Here is a 26444-nt window from a genome sequence, read left to right on the forward strand (position 1 = left end):
GAGAACTATCAGCAGCTTCACGCAGCAGACTGCAGCACAGAGTCTCCTTACAAAAAAGAGTCGAGCCGCTTTTGAAAGAGGATTACCACGTTCCTCTGTTACCAATGAAAGGTTTGACCCAAGCGTGGCTCCTCGAGGGGTTCGGTGGATGCATCGTCCCTCTTGTGGTTTAGATGTGACTGGATATGGTCTTACTTGTTCTGACAGCGGTAATGTATACTGCTGCAACAGCAATGATGGAATTTACTGTTATTATATTCAAAGAAAGTCATGCATAGTGTGACGGAGACACGGAAATGTTTTGGAAATATTCAAGCTCCTACCAGGTGGGGAATCCTAGCAAACAGGGTAAATATTGTTGTGTCACTGACATCACTGAGTCAGTTCACTGACTCAGTTACTCTTCGTTACTATGTCACTTTCATACTTTGCAAGTTCTTAGCGCACACATCAGAAAGTGGCCACTGCAACCAGTGTTCTGCATCTCTACACAGCTCACTCTGCACTTCAGTCTGTCTCCCTCTCTCTCTCTGTCTCTCTCTGTGTCTCTCTCTCTCTCTGTCCCTCCCTCGCTCTCTCCCTCTCTCTCTCGCTCTCTCTCTGTCTCTCTCTGTCTCTCTCTCTCTCTGTCTCTCTCTCTCTCTCCCTCTCTCTCTCTGTCTCTCTCTGTCTCTCTCTCTCTCTCTCGCTCCCTCTCTCTCTCTGTCCCTCCCTCGCTCTCTCTCTCTCCCTCTCCCTCTCTCTCTCCCTCTCTCTCTCTCTGTGTCTCTCTCTCTCTCTGTCCCTCACTCGCTCTCTCTCTCCCTCTCTCTCTCTCTCTCTCTCTCTCTGTCCCTCCCTCGCTCTCTCTCTCCCTCTCTCTCTCTCTCTCTCTCTCTCTCTGTCCCTCCCTCGCTCTCTCCCTCTCTCTCTCTCTCCCTCTCTCTCTCTCTCTCTCTGTCCCTCCCTCACTCTCTCTCTCTCCCTCTCCCTCTCTCTCTCCCTCTCTCGCTCTCTGTGTCTCTCTCTCTCTCTGTCCCTCCCTCGCTCTCTCTCTCCCTCTCTCTCTCTCCCTCTCTCTCTCTCTCTCTGTCCCTCCCTCACTCTCACCCTCTCTCTCTCTCTCTCTGTCCCTCCCTCGCTCTCTCGCTCTCTCTCCCTCTCTCTCCCTCTCTCTCTCTCGCTCTCTCTCTCTCTCTGTCCCTCCCTCGCTCTCTCTCTCTCTCCCTCTCTCTCTCTCTCTCTCTCTCGCTCGCTTTCTCTCTCTCTCTCTCCCCCTCTCTCTCTCTCTCTCTCTCTCTCTCTGTCCCTCCCTCGCTCTCTCTCTCTCCCTCTCTCTCTCTCTCTCTGTGTCTCTCAGAGCTCATTCTAGTGTATCGTCTGACCACAGCGGTGAAAATATTGATCTCAGAGCGAGTGGGAGGAAGGAATGAGGAAGTAGTCCTGATACATCAGCACATTGTCTTTTCTTTTTTTTTTTTTTTTTCATATCAGGCAAAAACAATGACCTTTGCTGTACTCTAGATATGATGTGGCTGTGGTCAAATCATAACGTTAGCTGTGGAGCTGCAATAGTAGTAATGATATGCATTAGATAACTGGTGCCTTTCGCACTACGGTTATTTGATAGATTCATCCATTTCATCCACACGGGCGTTGCATATTAAAAATGTACCTCTTGTAGTACAGGGCGCCTTACTTTTTAGCCTGCAGCTTACGCAGAGGGAGGCTTGTTCTTATTGAGCGAGAGGAGTGCTGTTTACCCAAGCGTTTTACTTTGAAATCTATATTTATCTAGCTTGATGCATTTACGGGGAAAAAAGAAACTAGTTTCAAAGGAATGAGACACAGTGCCTCTTCATTACCCCCCAAATCGGCCCCGGAGCGTCCGCCGCGTCGCTCTGGAGCGCTCGGCGGAGCGGGACAAATATAGGCACCAAACGGAGGAATGTTTTTTCATGCTTCTTATTTGTCTCGTGTGCGGAGGAGAGGATGGTGTGTGTGTGTGTGTGTGTGTGTAGTGTGCGATCGGGATGGAGTGGAGGATTCCCGGGATGCTGAGTTGCAGCGTACTGTACGGTACGTGGGCCCTCAGGGCCGGCTGGGGCAGAGAGACAACTCCAGCTGGTATTCCTGGAATAACTGAGAAGTCCAATTAGCTTCCAGCTATACTTTACAGTGGTAATCTGCAAGAGTCTTGTGTCGCTTTTGGCCACGTTGTTGCAGCTTGGCGGCCAGTGCTGGTTGTGGTGCTTTCTTTTATTTGCACTCGGAGAAATAAATTGGCAATCAAACAGTGAGTCCACTCTAAACCCCGTGGCGCACGATAAGATCTCTGCCGTTTTGAAGCCTCGAGTTCGGCAATTGCGCCGTCGCCATGTTGTTTTTTCCGCAACCAATGAGCAGAAGTTACGATATTTTGTGAAGTATTTGTGAAGTAGAGACGCACGGCTCTGGTAGCGGAGCTCTGTACTGGATGCACACACAAAAAAACACGTTCAAAACATCCGGCTTTTTACTCCTCTGATATTAACGTTGTAATAAACCAGAACGTGTATACAAGTAGAGTCAACATCACCTCACCCCTTCCACTGGAACTTCCACTTGACCCACAGATATCGTGTTTTCGACCCTGGATTTTCTAACAGCGCACAGTGTCGGGGGCTGAGGTTTCAGCACAGCGCTGGTCCTGATGTCGGGTGAGCCCTTTACATTTCCATGATGACCCAGAAGAAGAGAGCGACCGGCGAGGAGGAGGAGGGGGGGGGGGAGGCTGAAACGAGGAGAGCCGAGAAAGAAATGCAAATCCGGGACAGTTGGCCGCGAATTCGCGACCGCCGTTGAAGTGCACTCTGTCATCCCCCAGCCTCGCTGCTGAACTGGGTCTCGGTGAAGCGGTTAAATATAGCCGTCCCCTGTGTACCGGCGGCTGGTGGATGATGAGAAGATGAAGGTGGGGGGGGGGGGGGGGGGGGAGAGAGGAACCATCACCAAGGTCGCAGCGTCCCCTTCCCCCTTGTTTCTGTTCCCAGCCCCGGGGGTTTGGCTACAGATCCCATCAGACCCATGTAGGCTACCTGATCACAAACAGAGTCATCCCCCCCCCCCCCCCCCCCCCGCTCCTCTGTCTGAGGATGGAGCTGTCATGCCCTGGCAGAGCGGCGGGGAGCCGAGCGTGGCCCTGAGAGCGCGGGTCGTTATTTATTCATGCGTCTGCATGCAGATGTCGGGCTGAGATGAGGCTCCTGGCGGCTCGCGGGGCTGCACTTCTAATGAGGAAACTCGAGCCGTTTTCTCCGCTCGGGGGAGAGATTGACATCTAGATTTGCTCCTCACTGAGGAGTCATTTGCATTCTGTCATGAGTAGGCACCTTTCTCCTTTGTTTGACTCCCTGCGCTCCTCAGAGGCAGCCACGGGGAAGGGGTGGAGGGGGCTCCTCTCATCTCTGCCAAGCTCTCGCCGGCTGTCTTCCTCTGGCCCTTTGTTGTGCCTCCACCGCTTTCACTCGCCGTCTAAAGCTGCAGGGTCCCTGGTGCACGCCTGTGATGTGCTTATCACAAGGTTTGCCATCACCTGGTGGAGGGAGGCCCGGCTCATTGTCGCTCTCCAAAACTGTGTAATAAACACTTGATGTGGTGTCATATCAGTGAAAGGGAACCACGCGGTTTTCCCTTTTTTTTTGGGTCTCCAAATCTCTGCTGCGTTCATTCCCGCCAATTCTTTTGTTCCGCAGAAGGATGCCGCTGGTTGCCGGTGTAGATATCCATGCCCCCAGAAATCACCTGACACCGATTTGAATCAGGTTGACGAGTCACCGCCCCCCCCCCCCCTCTTAATCTGTCACACTGGCACCCTTCCAGCTGCTTAGGGACAGATGGAAGGTGACTCTTTTCTTGGATCACCTTTTCCCCTCTGCTTGGGAATGCGCAACATGTGAAATGTAAGGCGGAGGGAGCCGAGACTCACCGAGTCCTGCTCAGGGAGGCGTGCGAAGCGGCGCTCTCTTGCCACCTTGTGGTCGGGCGTAGGGGCTGCCCTCGCAGTCAGCGGGCACGGTGGTGATGCATTTTAGCTTTGCACCTTGGGTGTCTCCTCTTTAGTTACATATTTGTTGTTTGTTTGTTTTGAGTTGCGATTCCTGTAAAAGTGACTGCGGCTCCAAAAGTATGTAATAAAATAAAAAACAAATTGATAAATTGAATAAAAAAGTCTTAACAGATGAATTAAAGAGCATCTTGAGACTAAATCCACTCTTTTGGCTTTGTTAATCATATGCACAGTCACTTTTTTACACTATAAAATGACTTAGATCCAAATCTGTATAGTGTGCACATCACAACAGGCAAAAAGAGAAAAACCCCGGTGCCAAAAGATGCAGTTCATAAAATCCTCTCCACACTTCCAGTTACATAACCCTGGAAGAATACGAAATGTTCTGTATTTTAGGCAAATTAAAAAATACTGTGTCTCAGAAAATATCACAGTCCTCCGTGCACTGTCTGTGCATTAAGCCTGAAACAGTCACAAAAAACGCAACCAAGTAAACAACCTGGGTGACGTGAAGGGCAGATGGGGTGTTAAGTTGCTCCTCAAACTGTGACTTTTATAAGTAACAAATAAAAGAACAGATCAAATGTAAACCCACACAGATTCCACTTCTATTCAGCTGATTGGACCTTTGTGGACAGACAGACGTCCCGTTGGCTTTGTTGCACCCGTTTCGGAGCAGCAACTTACACCCCTCGCCATCCTATAGTTCTTATTTCGACCTGAGCAGAGATCTAATCAGCCAATCTAATATTGGGCAGCAAGCAGCGAGTAAGTTGCAGCATGATGCCTTACTAGATAGACATCCTGCATCCTGTCACGTGTCCATTGCACATGCGCACATCACAATGTCGATGCTGAAGCGATATGTCGTGCAGGCCTAATTTAATTCATCAATTAATAATTGCGTTTATGAATCAAGACTGTCATTATTTGAGTGGGACACTCTAGCCTCCATACAAAAAGAAAGATGAACTCAGTATTTTGTACATTACCACTTCCACCTTAAATATTGCTCAATAACAAAATAAATTACAATTTATTTTCTCCCTCTTCATTCACAGGTGAAGCTGCCTTTCCCCGTCGATCAAATCACGAATCTTCCACGGAACGACTTCCAAATGTTGGTGAAAATGCACAAACTGACCTCGGAGCAGCTCGAGTTCATCCACGACGTGAGGCGGCGGAGCAAGAACCGCATCGCGGCGCAGCGCTGCCGCAAGAGGAAGCTCGACTGCATCATGAACCTGGAGTGCGAGATCAGGAAGCTGGTGAGTCGACCGCTTCTGTCCGAGTCGCCCACCTGTCACCTGTACGCCGGGGCCTCTCCTCTCATTCACCAAACATGCCGGGAAACGGCATTTACCTCAACTGCCACCTTGAGCAAAGCAAAGGAAACACAGCAGTGAAATACTTGTTCTCACGTTGATTCGAGCCCCTCCATTCTATCAGCACGTTCCACGCCATCAAAGTGCGGGAGAGTGCTGAAGCTGCGATATATATGTCCGGTGCAATTCCCCACCCTCAATGTGCGCCCAATGAAAGTGCTTGTTTTTGCCACGGACATGCTCAGATTGCTACTATAAGTGTCTGACAACATCATGGAAAGGACCCTATAGAGAAATAAACCCTTTTTTCTATGTCCTTTACACAATGTCAGACACTTAATAACAATCTGAGCATGTCAGTGGCACAAAACAAGTTTTAGCGGACGCACATTGACGCCGAGGAATTACCCAGAGCGGTTACGTCGCAGTCCGTTAAGCGGCTGCCGTCTGCGGCGTTCTCCCTCAATACTTTTGACCAATTTCAAAAAATGTTATCTTCCATTAGTCACTTAGACAAAAAAATATGGGAAAATATGGTTGAAAAATACCGATGTTGCCCTTTAAATAATCCCAATGTAAGTGATGGGGGATAAAACACTTTGTTCAAATCTTTGTTCTGCGCAAACATGGATGCCCATAAGAACATGGGCTTTGTCTACCTCTGCTGGCATTAAGTAGGAACTGCAACAACATCCCATCTGTCCTCCAGTCCCGTTTATTTCCAGCAGCCTCACAGACCAGTGACAAAACAATCATAATATTGCTTTCATTTGCATTTTTTGGCCCCAAGAACAACGCCCTTTACCCCCTGAAGCAGAACAGTTTTTGCGTTCTCCTCCTCGGCTGTGATTGGTTGTTCGTCTTTGGGCGCGGAGGCCTTTAGGAGCACTAAAAGGAGGCAGAGGGACCCGATTAGTTCACAGATCATCCGTCTCGTGGACAGGATATCGTGAAAGTTATGTCACAAAGTTAATAAAAGTAAATTGAGATGAAGAGAAAGGTAGAGAAGACCTAAAAACTTAAGCTAATGGCTAAACTAAGTTTTTGCCGATTTATGTCCAAACACACCACTTCCTGTTTCTCTCTTCACTGTTAACTACTGTGATGTGTCCGGTGTGGCGAGCTAGTCTCCCAAACTCTCATTTGATTGGATGACTTTTTCTTTTGTAAATCATTTGAAACCGCTAAAGGCGCTCTAACGTCCGCTTCACCTGGACTGCCTAGTAAGCCATCTTCTCTGTGTGTGTGTGTGTGTGTGTGTGTGTGTGTGTGCAGGTGTGCGAGAAGGAGAAGCTGCTGACGGAGAGGAACCAGCTGAAGGCGTGCATGGGCGAGCTGTGGGAGAACTTCTCCTGCCTGTCGCAGGAGGTGTGCCGGGACGTCCAGCTGAGCCCCGAGCAGGTCCAGTCCCTGCACCACTACTGCCCGGTGCTGCGGCCCGCCAACGACGGCCACGAGCCCAAGCCCGCCACCAACAACACCGACACCGCCAGCATCGACCTCACCGGCCGCTCGGCCTCGGCCACGCCGGAACCCAGCCTCCACGGGTCGCCCGGCGGCCCCTCGGAGAGCGAGCCCGACTCGGCCGTCAGGAACGGGCCGGAGGACGGGGACATGGACGGCCAGGACGCCGGCTTGTACACACAGCTGTCCGTGGAGAAGTCCAACCAGGCGGTGACGGTGGATTTTTGCCAGGAAATGACTGACAAATGTACGACTGACGAGCAGCCAAGGACGGACTAAGTAGCGGGCGGTTCTCTGTGTCGTGTTTTTTATTGAATTTTACTCTTCTGACAAACCCCCCTCTCTCTCGGGGGTCGCTGAGACGGTCAGCCTCTGCCAGTGTTCACTGAAAAACAAGCTTTGTTTGTATTTATGTCTTTTTATGCTGTCTTTTTTTTTTGAACGGTCGACACTAAAGTTGTCTTAACAGCAGCAATACTGTTCTCCAGGTATTCTCCTCTTACCATGACAGAGTGGGAACTTCTCACCAAAACGCGTACAATGGTGCTATACTCGCCCCGACAGCAACCTCTGCGGAGGAGACTGTGTTCTCCTCGAGTCACAACTCAAAGTTAAACCTCATCGGACCTAAACAGCAGCTCTCTTTGTCTTTCTCTGGTGTACCGACAGTATCTCTGTTCCTGCCTTTTCTCTTTCAGCTCTTTTTTTTTGTTCACCCACTCTCTCTCTCTCTCTCTCTCTCTCTCTCTATCGATCTTCTCTACCTCTCTCTGTCTCTCTTTTCTCTCTCGGTTCTACCATCGCGATATCTCAGTGGCCCTTTTCGTCACAGCAATTCAAACTCAGGAAAAACAACAACAACAAAAACAAAAAAAATGAAAGAAATCCTCTGAATGTTCAACCTAATTCATGAAAAATGAGAACACAGCTTCTGCACACACGGTGGGAGTCAGGACGCAGCCAGACGGTCAAATGTTCATATGCAAAAAAAGAAGAAAAAAAAAGAAAATGTCTCCACGCGTCTGGCGTTTGTATTTCCGTGCGGGAGAACTTTGTACAGGCTGTAACCTGAAAACATTCCTCCTTTGCCTTCCTCAGCACTGAATTGAAAGGAAAAAGGTTGTTTTTTTTTGCAGGCGGTTAAATGGCTATTTTTTATTTCCCACTCATCAGCAATACCATTGTATTTGGATGTTGTTCCGGTGACTTTCAAGTGCTTGTTTGGCAGAAATGTACATAATATGGAGCATGATGACTGTAACAGTGGTTTTGTACAGGTAGAGGCTTAGATGTTTCTTTTTTGTTTTCTTTTTTGTCACACGGGGTTATATCAAGCACCTTTTTCTTTTCTTTCTGTCTATTTTCTTTTTTTGCTGAGGGAAAATCTTTGCGTTTTTGCTGTTTCCTGTCCTGCCTAACGACCGCCCCACCCCCACCCTTCAAGGTGAGCGTTCTTATACTCAGGAAATCGGCTCGACACACATGCAGACACACACGTGCAGCACACACAGACACACGTGTGAAATTCTGGAGCCCCCCCCCCATGCATGTTTAAAAGTTAGACCTTCAAAAAAAACAGAGTTCTGCCCTGTGTCGTTCGGAGGAAATCTCATTTCTTGTCAGTATTTGAAGACGCTATTCATGTTTACACTCTCGACAGACATGCTGCGGTGTTACAAATATGAAATGCAAAAAAGCGCAGCCAACACAAAGTGACGGGTAGAATTTTATCCCGGATGGAAAAAAACGAACACAAAATATTGACTTCAATCAGGCACTTTGTTTCCGGCCCCGAGCGCTCAGAGCCATTTAGCACTTCAACTTCGTCTTTGTGTCGGACCCCTTTAAAAAGTCTCAGACTGGAGCACTTAGATTGGCACTTCAAGGTGAAAACATCTCGTTGATGTGATGAAATAATCACACAATTCAAAAAGTATCTCTATGAAGAAACCGCGTCTGAAACCCTGAACGTCAAAAGAAGCTAATGTTTCAGGATAAGGAATTGAATAAGCTAACTCGGATTTCATTTTGACGTGAAAGCAGTGTACGTGTCGTCCGAGTGATTGAGTAACAATCATATTAAGATAGTAACACGTTTTTGCCCTAAACTGTGCATTCGTTTGGGCATCCTCCTTTGTGACGTGCATGCATGCCGCCTACAGCCGTAGGCCTAGTTAGTTTGTCTAGCTTATGTTCCTAAGTTCCCTCCGGAGCTTTTAAAAATGATATTTTATTTTGTTGGAATGTGAAGCTTTATTCATCGCTCTCTTTTTTTTTTTTTTTTAAAGCCCCAATCCAAAATGCCGACCGCCCCGTTCGCTCAATTGAGAACTGAAGCTAATGTGGCTAACCTGTTGGCTAGCCGCTGTTCCCCGAGCTTCTGTACATCTCTTTCTTTCTCTGCTCTCTTTCTGGAAATAGAGAGATCCCGAAGTTTAGTATCCTCGCTATGCTTTACTTTACCATACACACCGGGGGCGTGACGAATATACGGCACGGAAGATACTCGCCTGCGAAAGTTACGCATCAAAACTTTTCATACTATTTTAATAAAAGGTTCGAATGGAGCGTCTAAACTAAATTGATGATTAGCCGAAGCTTCTGTACGCTGTTTTGTTACGTTTTCTTTTAGCAAAATGCTAATTTGATTATATGTCTAGGGCTTTTATTGTGAAAGGTAAGAACAGAAGGAGTGGATCTGGTCTGCCGTTGCCTTTGTCAAGATTGAAAGGAGTGACAAAGGTTGCCGTCTTGATTCGGACTACGGAGCCGCCATGTCGTTGTACACCGGAATGGACGTTTAGAGTATATCCGTTCCGCGCAACCTGATTGGTTGAAGCCTTCATTCGCGGTGCGAATGCTAAGAAAGATGGGGGAAAAAACTTACGCCGCCAGGAAATATATTGAGGTGCAAATTAACCGTACGAAGAAGAAAAACAAATGCCCCCCGGTGTGTATTACTCTTACAGATTATTCTTAAGCTAATTCCTAAAACAAAAATCTATTTTAAATCGGCCAAATAAATCTGGGATTGGGGCTTTAAAGTGTGGATGAAATGTTTGGAAATGTTTTCCCCCTGACTTTAACTGATGTAAATTTAAAAAGTTTAAAAATTTGATGTCTCGTGTGAGACTGTTTCTGTTATGCAGCCGAACAGAGTAAGTGTATTTTATAAACCTGTCTTTAAATGCTTAAACGACTGGTACAGTGACCCATATATGCACAGACACACACACACACAGACATGCGCAGGTATTCATACAACACACACACACACACACAGTACACAGCGCGAGCAGCAGTAGTTCTTCATCGACCGGTGTGTGTTTTTTTCGTGGAACCATCTCCATCACAGAAGCTTCTTTTCTGCAAACGTTATGCAACTAATTTTCTTTTTCATTTGCTTGATCTTGAAATTGAGGAAGCCCTCTTTCTGTCTGGGGAAAATGAATGTGTGTTGTCGCAAAAACTATTGCCTCTGGGTGTCTCCTCAGATGTCCTAACAACACCACCAAGACCACCTTCTTGTTTTTGCATACAGCAGAATTTTATTTGATACCTGTGGAATGTTGATAATTCACCTGAACAAACCCCTTCGATCCCCGTAGAGCTATGATGATTGGATAAACAGAGGCTCTCGAAGCGCTCTCTGCAGTCAGAAAAGCTTTTCGTCCAGACCTCTGAGCTCCAACACCGACTGTTTGGTCAAAGTGCAGAAACAGGCGTCCCTCAACGAGACGTCCGCTGTTGTTCACGGTAAAAAAAAATGAATCAGTTCAAATACAATTCTCACTTACGTCTTGTGGCATCTAGTCATGCAGGGAGTATGGTTTTCATTTGGTGCAGCCTGTTCCTCTGGATAATCACACTGCTGCGAACAGTATTTTGTTTTCGTCAGGCAAACTCAAAACTTTGGTGAATAAAACCCAAACCCATATGCATGGCTCGATACAACTATGAGTTAAGGGAGAAAATATGATTTTTTTTTTTTTTTTTTATCATTTTGGGTGTCTCTTGTGCAGATTTATTTTGGACTTGCTTTGTTTGGCCACTTGGGGGCAGCAGAACAAGCTGTACACATGGAGCAGACACAGAGCAACATTGTCATTCATTTGATGTTGTGTTGGTGTCCACCTAATGAATGGAAGTCCAGTATTCGCTCTTCTTTCAGCTCTGTTTTGGTCTCCACCAACTCCTGAGAAAAATGTCGATGCCGGTTGGAAGAAAAATGGAGCTAAAAGAGGCTAAAAAGTTCTGCTGGTTGGTAGCTACGGGCAACCCTTTCCACATTACTCATCCATTCATATACAGATAATGATTAGTGCAGCTTGAAAATGATGTACCAGTCATAATAAGCATGAGCACCTCAAATTTGATCCTCAAGGTTCCTTTTTTGGGGGGGTTATGGCCATTACAGCAGATTGCAGCTGATGTAATTGAATGCTCGTACCTTCTTTTCTTTTATTTGCGGTGTATTTGTGTTGTTTCGTTAAACTATTTTCTTTTTTTTGTTGCTGCTGCTTCTCTGAAACAAACACTGGCTTTTCAACTCCAAAGGTTCTATAAAAGAACATGAACAAAAACATGCCTTTCTCACAGATTGCTCAACTGTATTGAAAAAAGAAAAGAAAAAAAAATCTGGTGTCCTGGTCGAATGCGCAGCCTGAGATCATTAAACTACTAAAAAAAAAAAAAAAAAAAAAAAGGAAACTGTTTACAAATAGGTGTCATGTCATGTTTGATACGTTTTTTTTTGCCATGTAAAAATCGCTCGGTTTAATTGGACTGGTTCTCAGTTTTTTGTGTAAAGAGACAGACAAGCTCTTGGGATGGGTCAGCATCACATGGATACAAGTGCACCTCCGATATTTGCCTTAGAACTTGCAGAGGCCATAGTTCACATTCAAGTGAAGTGAGTGTATGCAGGGGCCCGGGCCCCCATCCCTGAGTCACCAGTGCAGACTTTCTCACACTTATCTACCTGTGAAATCCTTCATACCTCTCATAACTGGTCAATGACTGTATCAGCAAACTGCATCAGGTGTTTTTTCTACATGCTTTTTACACAGATTATATGGATTATTGTATTAGTAGATTTTGGTGCATCAATTTTTAATGTAATAGCTCTTAAAAGCTCGTAGTTCAAGTTGTCGGGTTGTTTTTTCTTTCATTTTTCTAGATGACTGTTTTGTGTTAATATTGTCAATTTGAAATAGCTGTTATTTGCTTATTCTCTACTAAGAGTTCTTACCTTTATCATTTTTAAATGCTACATGACCCTAATTAATTAAAATTACTTAACAACCATTGTAAATACGGTATTGTGCAAACCCCATTTTCATTCATTTCAATTGCTAGTGTTATATAAATGACTCTTTTGTCTAGACACCATTTCTCTTTATGAAATAAAGAAACATGCATATCACCGTCTGTGTTTTGTGGCTGTTTTTGCTCCGCCTTCTTTTTATATGTGCATAACTTGTGATGTTTGAGAAATGCTTGTTCACTTGTCTTTCTGCTCACACGGGTTTTCTGTAGGGAGACCTTAATTCCCTTTAAAACGTCTTTGTGGGTCATTCTTTGTAATGTGTGTCGGCTCCAAAGAAGGGAATGTTTACTCGTGTCTCTACTACACTGACTTGAGAGGATACACTCGTTTACTATTTAAGTGCATTTGACTACCAATTGGTTGCAAATGATGGCACCTGGTTAAAGGGGCACTGATTCCAGAGCTCCTCCCTGATTGGAAAGTACAGCAGTTTTGGAGTTTTCACGGGGTAGATTTTTAGGAGTTTTTATACATCGAAATAAAGATACATCAAAGAAACTAAAGTACAATAAAGTATATTTGCTTTTTATGTATGACTTTACTGTGTTATAATTAAATTGTTACAAGGGCCTCCGTCTTTAACTACTGAACGCAGTCATCAGTGGCGTCCAGCAGAGGGAAACGAAGACCTGCCACCACTAAATGCAAAGCACCGTACTTAGCTTTTACCAGGGAGATTTTTCTCTTTTTGAAATGGAGACGCCCATATCATGAAAAGCATCCACTGACACTGCTGAGTGTCCTTCTTATGAGCTGATGGCAGACACACATACCATGTTATTGCATGTTCTTTGTTTGATTTGTTGTTATTTAGGCCTTTTGAACCTTCCACAAGTGAGACATTGCATTTGCTGGTGTTAAGTTACTTTACTAGCGACTGTACTACTTGGTGAATATCATCAGTGTACTACTATCAGACAGCTGTTGCTCTCTAGGGCAGTAAGAACTGAACTGAACATTTCCTAATTCCACAGTGAAAATAAATGGATTCACAATGGAATTGTTTTCACACTTATAGATACCGAACTAATAGATGTCACAATTCCAAAGTTGATTACTAACATTAGGACAATTATTTCTTGCATTATAAGTTTTCTGAAATGATGAGTTCAATTAGCAAATGAGGCATTGTTTTATTAAACGTGCTAATTTGCACACATTTCAAGAAGTGAGATCCTAATATGAGCAAAGCCAGGTTCAAAATTCTTGTTTCATTTTGCCGACATATTAGAGTCAAAGGTTTTTACAGAGGGAATTTTGGATATAAAACAGACTTATAGCGCTCATACAAGTTTAAGAAAAAAAAGTGCCAGGGGAGGGTTAGTAATAATAAGTCACTAATTTAAAAAATTATAATAATAACTTTTAAGAAAGACGAGTTATGAGCCTTTTAATGTTTATACATTTTTTCTGATAAATATTATACATATATTAACTGGCCCCTGGCCTACCATCAATACGCAAATTGGCCCCCTTAAAAACAGGTTGAGCATCCCTGCTTTAGGGCCACCACACATAACATGACAGGATGACCATTTTTGGCTCTCACCATGGACATCCTCCTCACGCCTGACGAAGGCAGCGGGGTCAGCAGGGGGCCGCGAGGGCCAGATCCAAAAGCTCCCTGTGAGCATCCGACGCGAAGGGGCAGGTCATCTGCGTGAGCTGCATCAACCTCTGCGGCGAGGAGTTGGTGAGCACGCTGACCTGCTGCGCCATGGAGTTCTTTGACCTGTACACGCTGTCGTCGTCTCCGTATCCGTACAAGCTCTGCTTGACCTTCTTCACCCCCGGGTGGAAGATCTCCAGGAGGTTGAGGAACAAAGAGACTCCGACAATGACCAGCATGAAAACCATGAAGATGTTCTTCTCGGTCGGCCGCGACACAAAACAATCCACGCTGTTGGGGCAGGGCAGCCTCTCGCATTTGTACAAAGGAGACAGTCCGATGCCGTACAGGGCGCACTGGCCTATGATGAAACCCACCTCCACCACAGACCTGGTTAAGATATGGAACACGTACGTGCGCAGCAAGGAGCCCCTGAGGGGGGCTTTCCTCACTTTCTTCTGCTCGTCCAGCTTCCTGAGCTCCCGCTCGATCCTCTTGTGGTCCTCCTGGACGGGGTCGGTCCCCTCCAGCTCGGCTTTCTTCCTGTGCCTCTCCTTCTCGAGGGTCCTCAGCCAGTACAACGCGTGCCCCATGTAGACCAGGGACGGGGAGGACACGAAGATGACCTGCAGCAGCCAGTAGCGGATGAGGGAGATGGGGAAAGCCTGGTCGTAGCAGACGTTCTTGCAGCCGGGCTGCTCCGTGTTGCAGACGAACTCGCTCTGCTCGTCGTCCCACACGCCCTCGGCCGCCACGCCGAGCACGAGCATGCGGAAAATGAAGAGGATGGTGAGCCAGATCTTTCCCACGATGGTAGTGGATGTGGACCTCTTCTAAAATACTCCCTAATAAGTTCCAATCCCCCATCTTCTGTCACATAATTGTTCTTATTGTCTGTCAGTGGATAAAGAAACAGTTTTGTAGGCTTTTCATCAAACGGAAAGGCCAAAAATAATTCAATAAACGTGTTTTTACTTCCAGCCGCGGACTCATCTGTGGAGACATCACGGGCTCAGTGGGAGAGACCCCACTGTGCAAATGTAGCTGACACTATTTCAATCCCGTTACGATCTAGGACTCCAGTTTGAAGCCATCGATCCGGCACATGGCCCCGTTAACGGCCCGAGGGTAGTTTCACCCTGAACACTTTTAACAGTACACTGAAAAGAGCACCAACGGAGACATCAATACAGCCACGATGACTTCACACAAAGTGTTGTGAATTCAATTCAAATGAATAAAAAACAAACGGACAGCGGCATGAATAAATAAAACTTTATTTCCAGTCAACAAAACACAATATTCACAATATTGCATTCCATCCTGTTCACAAGCAATAAGGCGATTCAAACAAAGAGCCACTCGGGCCCACAGATAAAACATTTCAATTGTATTAACAGATAACGGTACTGTCCTGTACATGACGTGGACATGTAAACACCAAATATTTCAAGCAGCCCCCCCCCCGTATACAAATACATCCAGTAAAATAAGATCCAAAGCAGAACTCTGTCAATCATTCTATATCAGTCACAGCTCGAGCTCTAATGGGTGACGCTTCGAGTGGTTTCTGGTGAGCGTCCACTACTTTTAGGAACTAAAAAAAAAAAATGTCACTTGATTTGAGGAACATTTGAGCATACTTGAACCTGGAAGTACCGTAGTCCGAAGGCAGTTTTTCCCAACTGTACTGAGAAGAACACGAGTGGAGGACTTGTTGAGACTCCCGTTGTTGCGACGCATCGTATCTGCACGGTCGGCGTCTTTAAGATGCCGACTGAGGACAAAGTGATATCATATCCGGACCTGATACTTTTGTAGTGACGGCAGTGTAGATTCCTAAAACCCCCAAAGTGCATCAAAAACAATAATACTGATGACCGTTCACATCGATCTATCTCGTCAGTTGTGCTGAGTAACAGTCCGTATTGTTGAATCCTTTTTTTGGGCCAGAGTGACTAGAAGCCGGGCTAAATCGTCTGCTCGTGTTTGTACTGGTGGGACGATGCAGGGCTCCAGATCTGGCCTACGTGGGGATCGATCCTGTGACGACCCACCCGCTGCGTTCACCTCTTCCAGCGCCACGCCACATGAACAGCAGCCAACGTGCCTGCATGGGAACGCTGCGATACGAGGACTGTTTGCGATAACGCAGGTCAAAAGGGATCAAGGGTCCATCTTCTCCTGTTTCTTAAAAAGCTTCATGAGCTGGTTGAATCTGTGAGCGATCTGGTGAAAGAAAAGAAAACAAACTGTTCTTGCATGCTCCGTCATCACAGGCTGAGCGGTCACATGCGTCGCACAACTACGACAACATAAATAAAGAGACAAACTCACCTGCTCCGATGGCTTATTGAGTTTCTCTGACAAGCCAGAGAAAGTGTCACGCGAGGCACCTTTTCTCTTCACCTCGATGAGAATGGCTCGGTCTTCATCTCTGGGGGGGGGGGGGGGGGATACAATTGCACAACACAGTACTTCAATCCATGTACTTTCGTAACTTTTCCAAACAATTTGACAATTTGACAATTTCTTTTCTGAAATATTGTGAGGATTGGTCAAAGCCAGTGCAAAGGATGCGTCTTTGAATCTCTTATTCACAAATTCCAACCAGCTACTGACCTGGTCCACGCCATCACCACCTCGCCCTTCTTCCTGACGACGTTCTTGGCAGAGAGACTGTTGGGGGACAGCGGTGCCGGGGAGGATCTGGATCCGGTGTCGTCCCTCTTGCAGTCGGACGCGACCTCCTCGGCGCTCTCCTCTTCCTCCTTCCTGAACCGCTTGGCTTTTGGGTTCTCTTGGCGCTTCCTCCGCTTTCTACCTTTGTCGCGATGCCCGCGGTCTTTCTCCGGTGTGCTGCTCGCGTCCCGTGCAACGGCGACACCTCTCTCCCTCATCGCCGCTTCGTCTCTCTCGGAGTCTGAGGCATGCGATGCCGACGCCTGGACCTCTTGATTTGTTTCAAAGCTCTCAGCTGGTCGACGCGGACTGTTATCCGACGCAGGTTTGGAGCGGCCGATCCTCTCCCGACACAAAAGAGCTTTCGAGGGACTTTGTTGAGTTGACGCTTCTTCTCCGTGACTCGCGTTCTCATCGGCAGCCACCGTGATTTGGACTCTGCTGTGTAAATTGTTGTCTGAAGTAGTTTTGAGCGGATTTTGCAGCTTCTCTGATTCCCCAGAAAAACAAACTTCTGAGGTTTTTTGTTGCGTTGATGGATCTTTTGTTAGTGTTGAGCCCTCATCTTGAGAGGTGGCAGACGGACTGTTCTCTGATTCGTCCCACCAAACCTCTCTTGCTTGACCGTCTTTGGTTTCCGCGTGGTCTCCTCCGCGTCGCCCGTCTCCTTCCGTTAGTGTTCGACTTAAGCTGTCGTCAGCGGTGAGCGTGGTATCGCCGCCGGTGGCCGCCTGACGGATCTTCACGATGAAGTGATCGTTGGACTTCTCCATCACCAGCGCCTGCATGGGCAGGTCGGGCTTGAACACGAACGGTGTGGCGAGCACCTCGCCGCTGCTTCTGGAGCAGCAGCTGGAGTTGTCGGTGTCGAGGGCCAGGTGGATGTCCTGCTCCGCCGCGTCCTCCCCGTCCAGCAGAGCGTCCTCGCTTATGTGAGCGCTGAGGACGCTGTCCGGGGTGGAAATGAGGCGCATGCTCGACGGCTGCAGGAAGCTGAGGTGGCTGTCGGACTTGAGCGGCGACGGGATGCTGAGGGAGACCGCCAGGTCTTCGGCTAGGATGGAATACGTCCTGTGTGAGGCCGACGGCACTTCTAACATGCAGCTTTCGTCGAACAGAGCCGGATTCAGGTGGATCGGACCTCTGGACCGCGGGGACGGCAGCTTGCGAGGGGAGATGCTGGACCACGTCGCGATGAGTTTGGAGGGCGTGTCGAATTTGATCGGGGACAGCAGTTTGGACGGAGAGTCAAATCTAGTCGGCGTCGTGATGGTGATGAGCCTCTCGCCGTCCTTCCTCGGCGTACCGAGGGGCCAGGCGGAGCTGTCGCCGCCTCCCACGCCGCCGCCTTCTAGCAGGTCGGATCCTTGCAGGAGACACTTGAAGATTTCCCCCATTTGAGTGTCCCTCACCAGGTTGAACGTTAAACTGGAGGCTTGCTGCTCCGTGAGAAGCTCGAAGTCGGTTTTGTCGAGCACAGAGCCAGTTTGAGAGACGACCAAAGACGATACGTTACTCTTTTTCTCTGGAGTTGAAGGATTATTTTTCGATGGGTGGAAGACGGCCACAGTTTGTACATTTGTGGGACGTGGGTCAGCGTTTCCGTTTCTTTCCGCGTGCGTGATTCTGATATCTTTTCCTCTGCTTCCAAGGCCGGTTTTGTACGGCGCGACAGCACAAGGCCTGATTCGATGCAGGCTGGTCGGAGCAGAGTGTGCCTCCATTTGTTGACACGGCGGCTTCTTGGCAGGAGGCCCTCTCGACACCTTCTCCTTTCCGCTGGGCCGGTTGTCCTCAGCGTGAGCCCTCGCTGGTTGGCAAAGGCTCTTCAGGCTCGTGTGAATGTCCTTAAACAAGTAGTCGACTTGGACGTCTACGAAGTCCCACAACCTTTGCTTCAGGTCGACCGCCTGCTGTTCGAAGATGCGCTTCACGATACCGTTATTTGATACTTTGCCGAACACGGACGCGATCAGTTTCTTCATGCTGGATTTCAGCTCCTCTGCCTGACTGCATATTTGACCGAAATGAGCGCCATCAACAAACTCTAAAAAAGACTCCTGGAAATTGTCCATCACACCGTAGAAGCTCTTCTTGGGAAAGGTTTTGTGGAGCTTCATGTACTTTTTCCGGATCTCGGCACGGACAGCCTTGAATGTCTCCATGACTTCCTCCATGGTGGAAAAAGAGGCTTTGCTTGATGCGGGACAAACCGTTTTAAAGCGGCTCTTCGGGCTTCGTGTTGATACTCCGGCCGTTTCTTTCATCGCGACACACTTTGCTTCAGATTTCCTCTTCAACAGAGCCCTGAGACTTGGCTTGTGTCCGACTGGCTGTGCCAACTTCGCCCTCTTGGTTGCGGTAACAGGAGAACCCGCGGCCGCCTCGTCGCTTTCGCTTAAAATTTCCCCTTCCTCCAGGTCGGCGTCGGAGAGACTTGAAGGCAGGTCGGACACCTTGTCCACCGGGTTTTGGGCGTCATGGTTCGCAGGAGAACCCGGATACTTGTTTTCTTTGTTTACGTCCAACTTCTTTGAGTTGGCATCAACAGGAGTACCGGAGAAATCTGCACAGGACAGAGGAAGCAAAGCAGTTTATGGAGACATTCAGCATCTCATGATCAGGATCAAGCACTTATTTTTTGATACGTTACCTTTCTGGAGGCTCTTGACATGACTTGGCTTGCCATGAAGATGGACCTGACTTCTCTTGGTTATCCGTATCGGGCTCCTCAGAGGGCTAATGACATCGGGGATTCTCTTCAGATTGCTCAGTGTGCTCATCATGGAGTCCTCGTCGAGAAGCAGCGGCACAGAGCTGGAAGGCGCGACGTTATCCTCGCGACCATTTCTAGGAACGACGCTCTTTGTCGGCGTGAAATCGAGGCCAGCGTACTTCGGCGGCGTCTCCCCCGTCGTACTGCTCACTTTGGACACGCCGATGCAGCCGGCAGAAGAGCTCGGCTCGGCTGAGACGCCGCCACCGTCGTTGCTGTCTTCGTTTGTTCGTGTCAAAACGTAAATGGCCTCGGGCAGACTCAGCCCTTCTCGTGGAAGGGAGTCGAGGCTTATTGTGCTGGACACGGCGTCTGCATCCTTAGGACCATCTTGCACGCGACCGGCTTCTTTCTTGTGAGTGGAGACGGAAGCAGGAGGACGCGGTCCTTGCCGACAGTCCTGAGGTAGAAGAGTGAGAGAAACGTGCTTATTCTCCCCGTCAGGAGCGTCTTCAGCTGCAGGATTTTCCCTTAAGGGTGAATCTTCTCCCACTGAATCCACAGGGAGGCTCTTCTGTCCTGCGGGTTTAGGAGTACTGCACTTCAGTTCGACACTTGCATCAAGCACGACGGGGTCTTTAACAGCGACTGATTGATCCGTAACATTTCCAGCATTTACTTTTTGTGAAGAATCGCCCGTGTGTCGTTCATAAATGCTTCCAGATGTGTCCCTGTCACCATCTGCAGCCTCCAGAGGTCCACAATCCTCTACCTGGCTGTCTGAGGCCAGCTCGCCTCGGTTTCTTGAGACACCCGCTGCTTTTAGAGAGCTAGTCTCTGTTGACGTTGGTGTGAGACGCGATGTCATCCGTTTCGCTGCAGCATCTGGGTGAGCTGAGGTAGTTTGGGCTGAATCGTCTTCAAGTTGCTCGTCAGCAGCAGGAGCGTCACTCTGGTTTTTGTCCTTTTCCTGGACAGCTTTGGCATCCTCGTCTCTCACGCGCGTCTTTTTGGAACTCTTCGGGGTGCGCGAGGATTCTTCTGCCGAATCTCCCAACGCCGCTTCCAATTCACTGCTGTTCACTTCATCGATCACACACATGTCCTCGATGTTGGGCTGTGAGCTCTCATCGTCTGGTCCGTCTCCAACGAGCTTGTCCGCTGGTGCGAGGTCGAAGGGCAACAGTGGCTTCTTAATCGGTGACAGGGTGAGGTTCAATGTTTCCATGAAACACAACTTCCTGTTTGGACTATTTTCCTCCACAGAGCTCTTCTCGGTGACATCTGGTTCTTCGGATGATCTTTTTATGGCCTCGTGTGTCGTTCCCCGTCTTTCCTTACTACCGACGTCCACTTTGCCCTGGTCGCATTCTTTTGATCTCGCTTTCTGGCGTTCCCTGCTCGTGCTTCTCTTATGCTTTCTGCTGACTTTATCTTCATGTCGTCTGTCCTCCTTCCTTTCATACTCCTTTGGCGGTCTGTCCCCTCCCCTTTCTTTGCCGCGCTCAGCGTGTGGATTTGAAGAGGACTTTTTACGGTCCTTTGAGTCTGAATTTCTGACACGTCCGTCACTGCTCTTGCTTTTCCGATGATCTCGGCCGCGGCCCTCTTTAGAGCTGTGAGCCGCACTATATTCGGAGTCTGATGGGGACATTTTGGCTGCATCTCGCCTCCGTTCCCGACTTCTGCTCCCTTTCTTGTCGTCAGAGGACACGGCACTCTCTGGTGCAGGGCTTTTAGACCGGTCCCATCTGTTCCTGCTTTTACATGATCGGGAGTCATAATGTCGCCCCGAGTCTTTGTCTGCTTTGTGAGACCTGCTTTTGTCGGTGGCAGAACTGTCCTTGTTGGGATCTGAACCACTTCCGTGTCTCCTGTCCGTCGACTCGGATAGTTTTTGACATTTTTCCTCTCTGTGCTTGGACTTGCGCTTCTCTGATTCACTGTGTCGGGTTGATGAGCTGCTGCTGGATTTCCTGCTGGGCGGATCACTTTCTTTCCTGTGGCGTTGAGGGGGATCGCTTGGAGGATGACCCTCCCTGGGAGGTGAAGCTCGTAGAGGTGGAAGTGGACAGGATGGAGGAGGAGGAGGCAGTGGTGGCGGAGGACAAGAGGGTGGTGGAGGACAGGAAGGTGGTGGAGGACACGAAGGTGGCGGATGAGAGGAAGGTGGCGGATGAGAGGAGGGTGGCAGAGGACAGGAAGGTGGCGGATGAGAGGAGGGTGGCAGAGGACAGGAAGGTGGCGGATGAGAGGAAGGTGGCGGATGAGAGGAGGGTGGCAGAGGACAGGAAGGTGGCGGATGAGAGGAAGGTGGCAGAGGACAGGAAGGTGGCGGATGAGAGGAAGGTGGCGGATGAGAGGAGGGTGGCAGAGGACAGGAAGGTGGCGGATGAGAGGAAGGTGGCGGATGAGAGGAGGGTGGCAGAGGACAGGAAGGTGGCGGATGAGAGGAAGGTGGCAGAGGACAGGAAGGTGGCGGATGAGAGGAAGGTGGCGGATGAGAGGAGGGTGGCAGAGGACAGGAAGGTGGCGGATGAGAGGAAGGTGGCAGAGGACAGGAAGGTGGCGGATGAGAGGAGGGTGGCAGAGGACAGGAAGGTGGCGGATGAGAGGAGGGTGGCAGAGGACAGGAAGGTGGCAGATGAGAGGAAGGTGGCGGATGAGAGGAAGGTGGCAGATGAGAGGAAGGTGGCGGATGAGAGGAAGGTGGCGGATGAGAGGAAGGTGGCGGATGAGAGGAGGGTGGCGGAGGACAGGAAGGTGGCGGATGAGAGGAAGGTGGCGGATGAGAGGAAGGTGGCGGATGAGAGGAAGGTGGTGGATGAGAGGAAGGTGGTGGATGAGAGGAAGGTGGCGGATGAGAGGAAGGTGGCGGATGAGAGGAAGGTGGCGGAGGAGGAGGCGGCCTCATCATGGAGCGCTGACTGGGCGATTTTTTACCCCACAGATGATTAATGTGAGATCGGGGATGACGATTGTCTGACCTAAGGAAAACAAAGTTTTAAAAAGGATTAATCACTTAACGTAAATACAATCAGCAGATAGCTCATAAAGAATAATAAGCTATTTGTCCTCATTACATAATCAACATAATCTTTTACAATTCCTACATGGAATTACATTGTCTTATGATGGAGTATTTCATACATTACATTAACATGGGAATAGCGTGCGGTTATTGGTTGACGTCACCTAGCTCTGTGCAGGCTTTTCTTTTACTCAATAATTGTTTCCACACAGTTTTAGCAACTAAATCAGGGAGACTGTACGTCTCTCGCTGAGTGAAACGTTGTTAGAGGCAGACTCGTGAGTCTACCAGTTGATTTAAAACAAACACTCACTGTTGGTTCAGCCTCTGAATCTCAGCATCTTTTCGTGTCACCTCCTGTCGTGCCGTTTGTAAAAGTGCAGAGATGTTCTTTTTGAGACTGCAGTTCTCAGTGTTCAACCCTGTATTCTGTTGAGAGAGAGAGAAACATGTTAGTGCTGTAGAATCTTCAGGAGGTGGGTTTTGACAACCATTTTTACTGTTAAAATTGAACACTATCAATTATGACAAACTACCAAAATTTGACCTTTGCCCTGCAGGCAGCTAACCTACAGTAACTAAGAACGGCAGTGAGTTGGGGGAGACAAAGAGATCTGTGAGCTCTCCGAGCAAAACAATGTGTTATATGTCACATGAGACGACGATGCTGTCGAGTTAAACATAACATCTCTTGAAATAATGTCGGCGTGCAATCTGAAATAACACACAGCGGCGGCATGATGCCGATGCTGTTTCGTTCGGTGCGAAAAAGCAAAGCCTGCGTAACGGCGGATCTTCTTTGCGGCAGTATTGCCGAGTCTTTGTGTGAAAGGGGCTGACGACTGAAGGGGTGAAGCTCCAGAAATCTGTTAATAAATCAGTCAAAGTTATGCGTTTGCATTGGTATCTCTGTATTAAGGTGTATGGCAGGGCATATATTACAAATTAAGGAAAATATGCTCTTTTAGGACCTGGTTACTCATCTTCCATTGCAGCATTAGATATGTTTTGGAGGCTTGTGGTTGGTCACGATATCTGCAAAAATCTCTATACATTATTATGTATTATTATGATTATGATTCTTCCCGAAATACATTTAAAACCAATGTCGGAAATGAAAATCAAAAAATATGTAATCATCTGCGTTTACATTTTTCGGACTTCCGCCTGAAACTTAATCACATGTCAGCAATTATGCAGCCATTTGAAGGTTAAGGAAAATAAAACAAACCTGCAACTGCATCTGCTCCACTCTCCTGCGCAACTCATTGATTTGGTTCTGAGCGGCTTGGTATCTGGACTTCAACTGCACACAAAACAACGAGAAAAGGATTGTGAGACAGCTGGCCAGCTGACAGCAGCACCCTCCGAGCATCAGAGCATCCTTTAACATTTGTTGTGTACGACGAGACAAATTAACACCAGGCTGTTGGCCAGAGGGGAATCTATTGTCGCCGCTTTTCACTCCAGACCCAAGTCCTCACACATTCCTTCTAAACCAAACGATGCTGCGACTTTAGCAACACACGTTTCCATTTATAAAATCAGGTCAACGGAGAGAAAGTAAGCATGGAGCAAGAAATCACCTCAGAGTACGACGTCTCTCTGCTGTGCTGTTCCTCTGTGACAATCTCTTCATAAAGATCCATTGAGTCTTTCAGCTGAGACGCCTTCAGGGGTGACTTCTCTGTGAAGCGCCACAATGAGACAAATCGCAATAATAAAGCCTCAATGTTGGACAAAGGAATCTGTGCTGAACTATTTGCCCAGCGTTAGAATGTTATTTGTGGTGATAACATTGTGCCACAGCTGCGAAACGTTCAGAAAGGACTCTTACCTGCATTGCTGCTAAAAGGGATCTCCATGCCATCATAGATATCCACAGAATCCTCATTGGCATCAGGTACAAAGACTGTGAAATGTAATATACACGTGTTATTAATGTATGTCGTCAGTTATGGACAGCTACAATCAACCCTTTTTCCTCAATTACAAGACGTAACCCAAAAATGATGGCTGTGTCCCGTCCATAATCACTCCAACATTAATTCCCCAATGCTACATTTTTCATTCCCTGTTTTAAAAGGCACTATATATAGCATTCATTTTATTAGAATTAATACACAAAAAACCTGTGGGAATTAGTATTTATTTTGGGTACAACATAAGTATCTACATTTACATCTCTACTCCCTATATTGAAACATTTTAATGATTTATTTTCTGTGGGAAAAATGTACACTGTATATTTTGGGGAAGTATCGTCGAAGATTTTCCAATTTGAATTTTATATATGCAATCATCTTATGACACTGAACTGGTAGAGACATCCGCACCATGCCTATATATTATATGCTACAATAGCCTTATTACAAGACAACATTCCTTATAATACACAAATAAAACAAATGTCAATGTGTGTGTAAATGTTTTTTACTTACGACCAGAGGTATCGTCTGTGTCGATGTCGTCCATTCTTCCCAGTGTCTCAGATTCTTAAGGAGTTCCTGACAGCAATGCCAAAGGAAAACCAACAGTTATAGAACAGAAAGCAGAGACAAGACCACAATTAAACAAGAACACATTTAACCAATCCACCATTGATTAAATGTGTGAATATACCAATCTTAAAGGAGCACTCCACCAATTGTACATATTAATGCCAGTGTACTAGCTGCTGAACTCAGCCTGGAATTTCTTCAGTGACTCTGGAGAAGCTTTGAACGTGACCCGGATGATGTCATCTGAGTAATCTCATCAAAGCTACAATACATTTTAAACACAGGGCGCGGGCTACAAACTAGAGTTATCGTAATCAGTCTCTTGTTTGTCACCCAACTCAATGAAAGTAAAATACTAAATCACCACACACTGGATACAGATAATTAAAGTTGGGCAATATGACAAGATATACTAATTGGGATGTACAATTAATTTCCCATAGTGTTTATACCCTGGTAGTCATCTCTTTATTACCTCTAGTTGGATTAGGTAAATGTAGGCAATGTTGCAAAACAATGAGCAGAACTACTTTATGGCAATTTTATTTGAATACTACATCAACTAGGACCTTGATTTTGTATTTGATTGGGTGGATTTTCCAAAAATGTAAATGCCAGTTCGGTTGTTCTATCACGAAGCAACTTCCTAATAGATTTACCCACAACATATACGACATGAGTTAAACATGCTTCTCTCTGTAGTGGGCAAACTAAGGCTTGTTACTGTGTTGTTAGCTAACGCGCGAGCTCTTTTGTTCACTTCTAACGCTGCTCTAACAAAGACCACAGCAAAGGACAAAGCCTCTCAACACCAGAGCAAAGCAGAGAGAAAACAAGAGGACGTATACTGCTGAGTTTCATCTTATGTGTGACTATCGCTTCACTTTTTCAACTTTCTGGCCCTGGCCTGAATGTGATACGCTGCGCTCAGGCTAAAGCTAACATTAACATCACTTTAGCTAACGTTACCATGGTCCCGTTCTTAACTCTTTAAAGACACACGACTTTAACTTCTCCTGAAGTTTACACCTCAATCGGGCGACACATAAGACAGAATGTAGGGCGTTTTGTTACGTTACTGTTCATGTTATCCTTATTAATAAACAGGCTTGGGTCAGTTAGACCACTGCTTGCTTTATTCAATCCCCGTGCTACCAATGGGTTAGGAACTGAGGGTACAACCGGAGAAAGTACTCGGTGGGTAAGTTTGGGATGCTGATGTGAAACATATGTACCGGCCAGACACTAATCAAAATCATATTACAGTTAGCTAGCTATGAATTGGTTGACTTACTTGTTTTGCGTATTGTTACGTGTCCTCCTATTGTTTACAACTGTAATGTCGCGCCAAGACTTCATTGCACAGGAAGTAGCGACATTTCCCGCGGTATGTCACTGCCGTGGGTGTGTTCTCGCAGCTCTTTGGTTACAGAAAATATTCCTAAAACAGGGAGCGAAACCCTCAAGGAGACCAGTTGTACGGCGTCTCGTGGTCTTCTCCAGGGGTTCACGGCCCCCTACAGCCAATTGACATAACGTCAGACGAAAGCATTAAAAAAAAGCAGCAGATTTGGCAGCTCGCTCGAGCGAAAGTTGTTCCGCCCGCGGAGTTGCGCTGTGCTCGCGTCGCTATCCGGCGCGTCATCACAGCGCGACGCGCAGGTGGACTCCAACCCCGACCCTGACCCGGAAGGATTTGCGCTTCGCTCACATGTGGACAGGATCTTAACGCCAGAGACGGGAACATGCATGTGTGT

At 47.4% G+C, this 26444-nt stretch overlaps 3 protein-coding genes across 3 annotated transcripts in view; 1 reads left to right on the plus strand and 2 right to left on the minus strand.

Annotated features, from left to right (window-relative positions):
• Positions 1-12229, plus strand: part of bach2b (BTB and CNC homology 1, basic leucine zipper transcription factor 2b) — a 39792-nt gene extending 27563 nt beyond the window's left edge. The window contains exons 4-5 of the mRNA XM_079291503.1: positions 5092-5298; positions 6631-12229. Coding sequence (XP_079147629.1) covers positions 5092-5298; positions 6631-7098 — 675 coding nt within the window. The 3' untranslated portion in view covers positions 7099-12229. The remainder of the gene's footprint in view (positions 1-5091; positions 5299-6630) is intronic.
• A 1506-nt stretch (positions 12230-13735) lies between these two features.
• gja10b (gap junction protein alpha 10 b) lies at positions 13736-14624 on the minus strand (the record flags this gene model as incomplete). Its single annotated transcript, XM_079291135.1, is given in 2 exon segments — positions 13736-14573; positions 14575-14624. Coding segments are annotated over 2 exon segments (888 nt in total).
• Positions 14625-15017: 393 nt separating this feature from the next.
• casp8ap2 (caspase 8 associated protein 2) lies at positions 15018-26199 on the minus strand. Its single transcript, XM_079291136.1, has 10 exons — positions 25982-26199; positions 24628-24693; positions 24024-24098; positions 23773-23873; positions 23418-23492; positions 22500-22615; positions 19093-22142; positions 16380-19005; positions 16095-16194; positions 15018-15986 (listed from the first exon to the last, which is right to left on the minus strand). The coding sequence occupies exons 2-10, from the start codon at positions 24659-24661 to the stop codon at positions 15924-15926; spliced, it is 6240 nt and encodes a 2079-aa protein (XP_079147262.1). The 5' UTR covers positions 24662-24693; positions 25982-26199; the 3' UTR covers positions 15018-15923.
• Between the last annotated feature and the right edge of the window lie 245 nt (positions 26200-26444).

Source organism: Melanostigma gelatinosum (assembly GCF_949748355.1).
Source record: "Melanostigma gelatinosum genome assembly, chromosome: 19".
NCBI classification, from domain to species: domain Eukaryota; kingdom Metazoa; phylum Chordata; class Actinopteri; order Perciformes; family Zoarcidae; genus Melanostigma; species Melanostigma gelatinosum.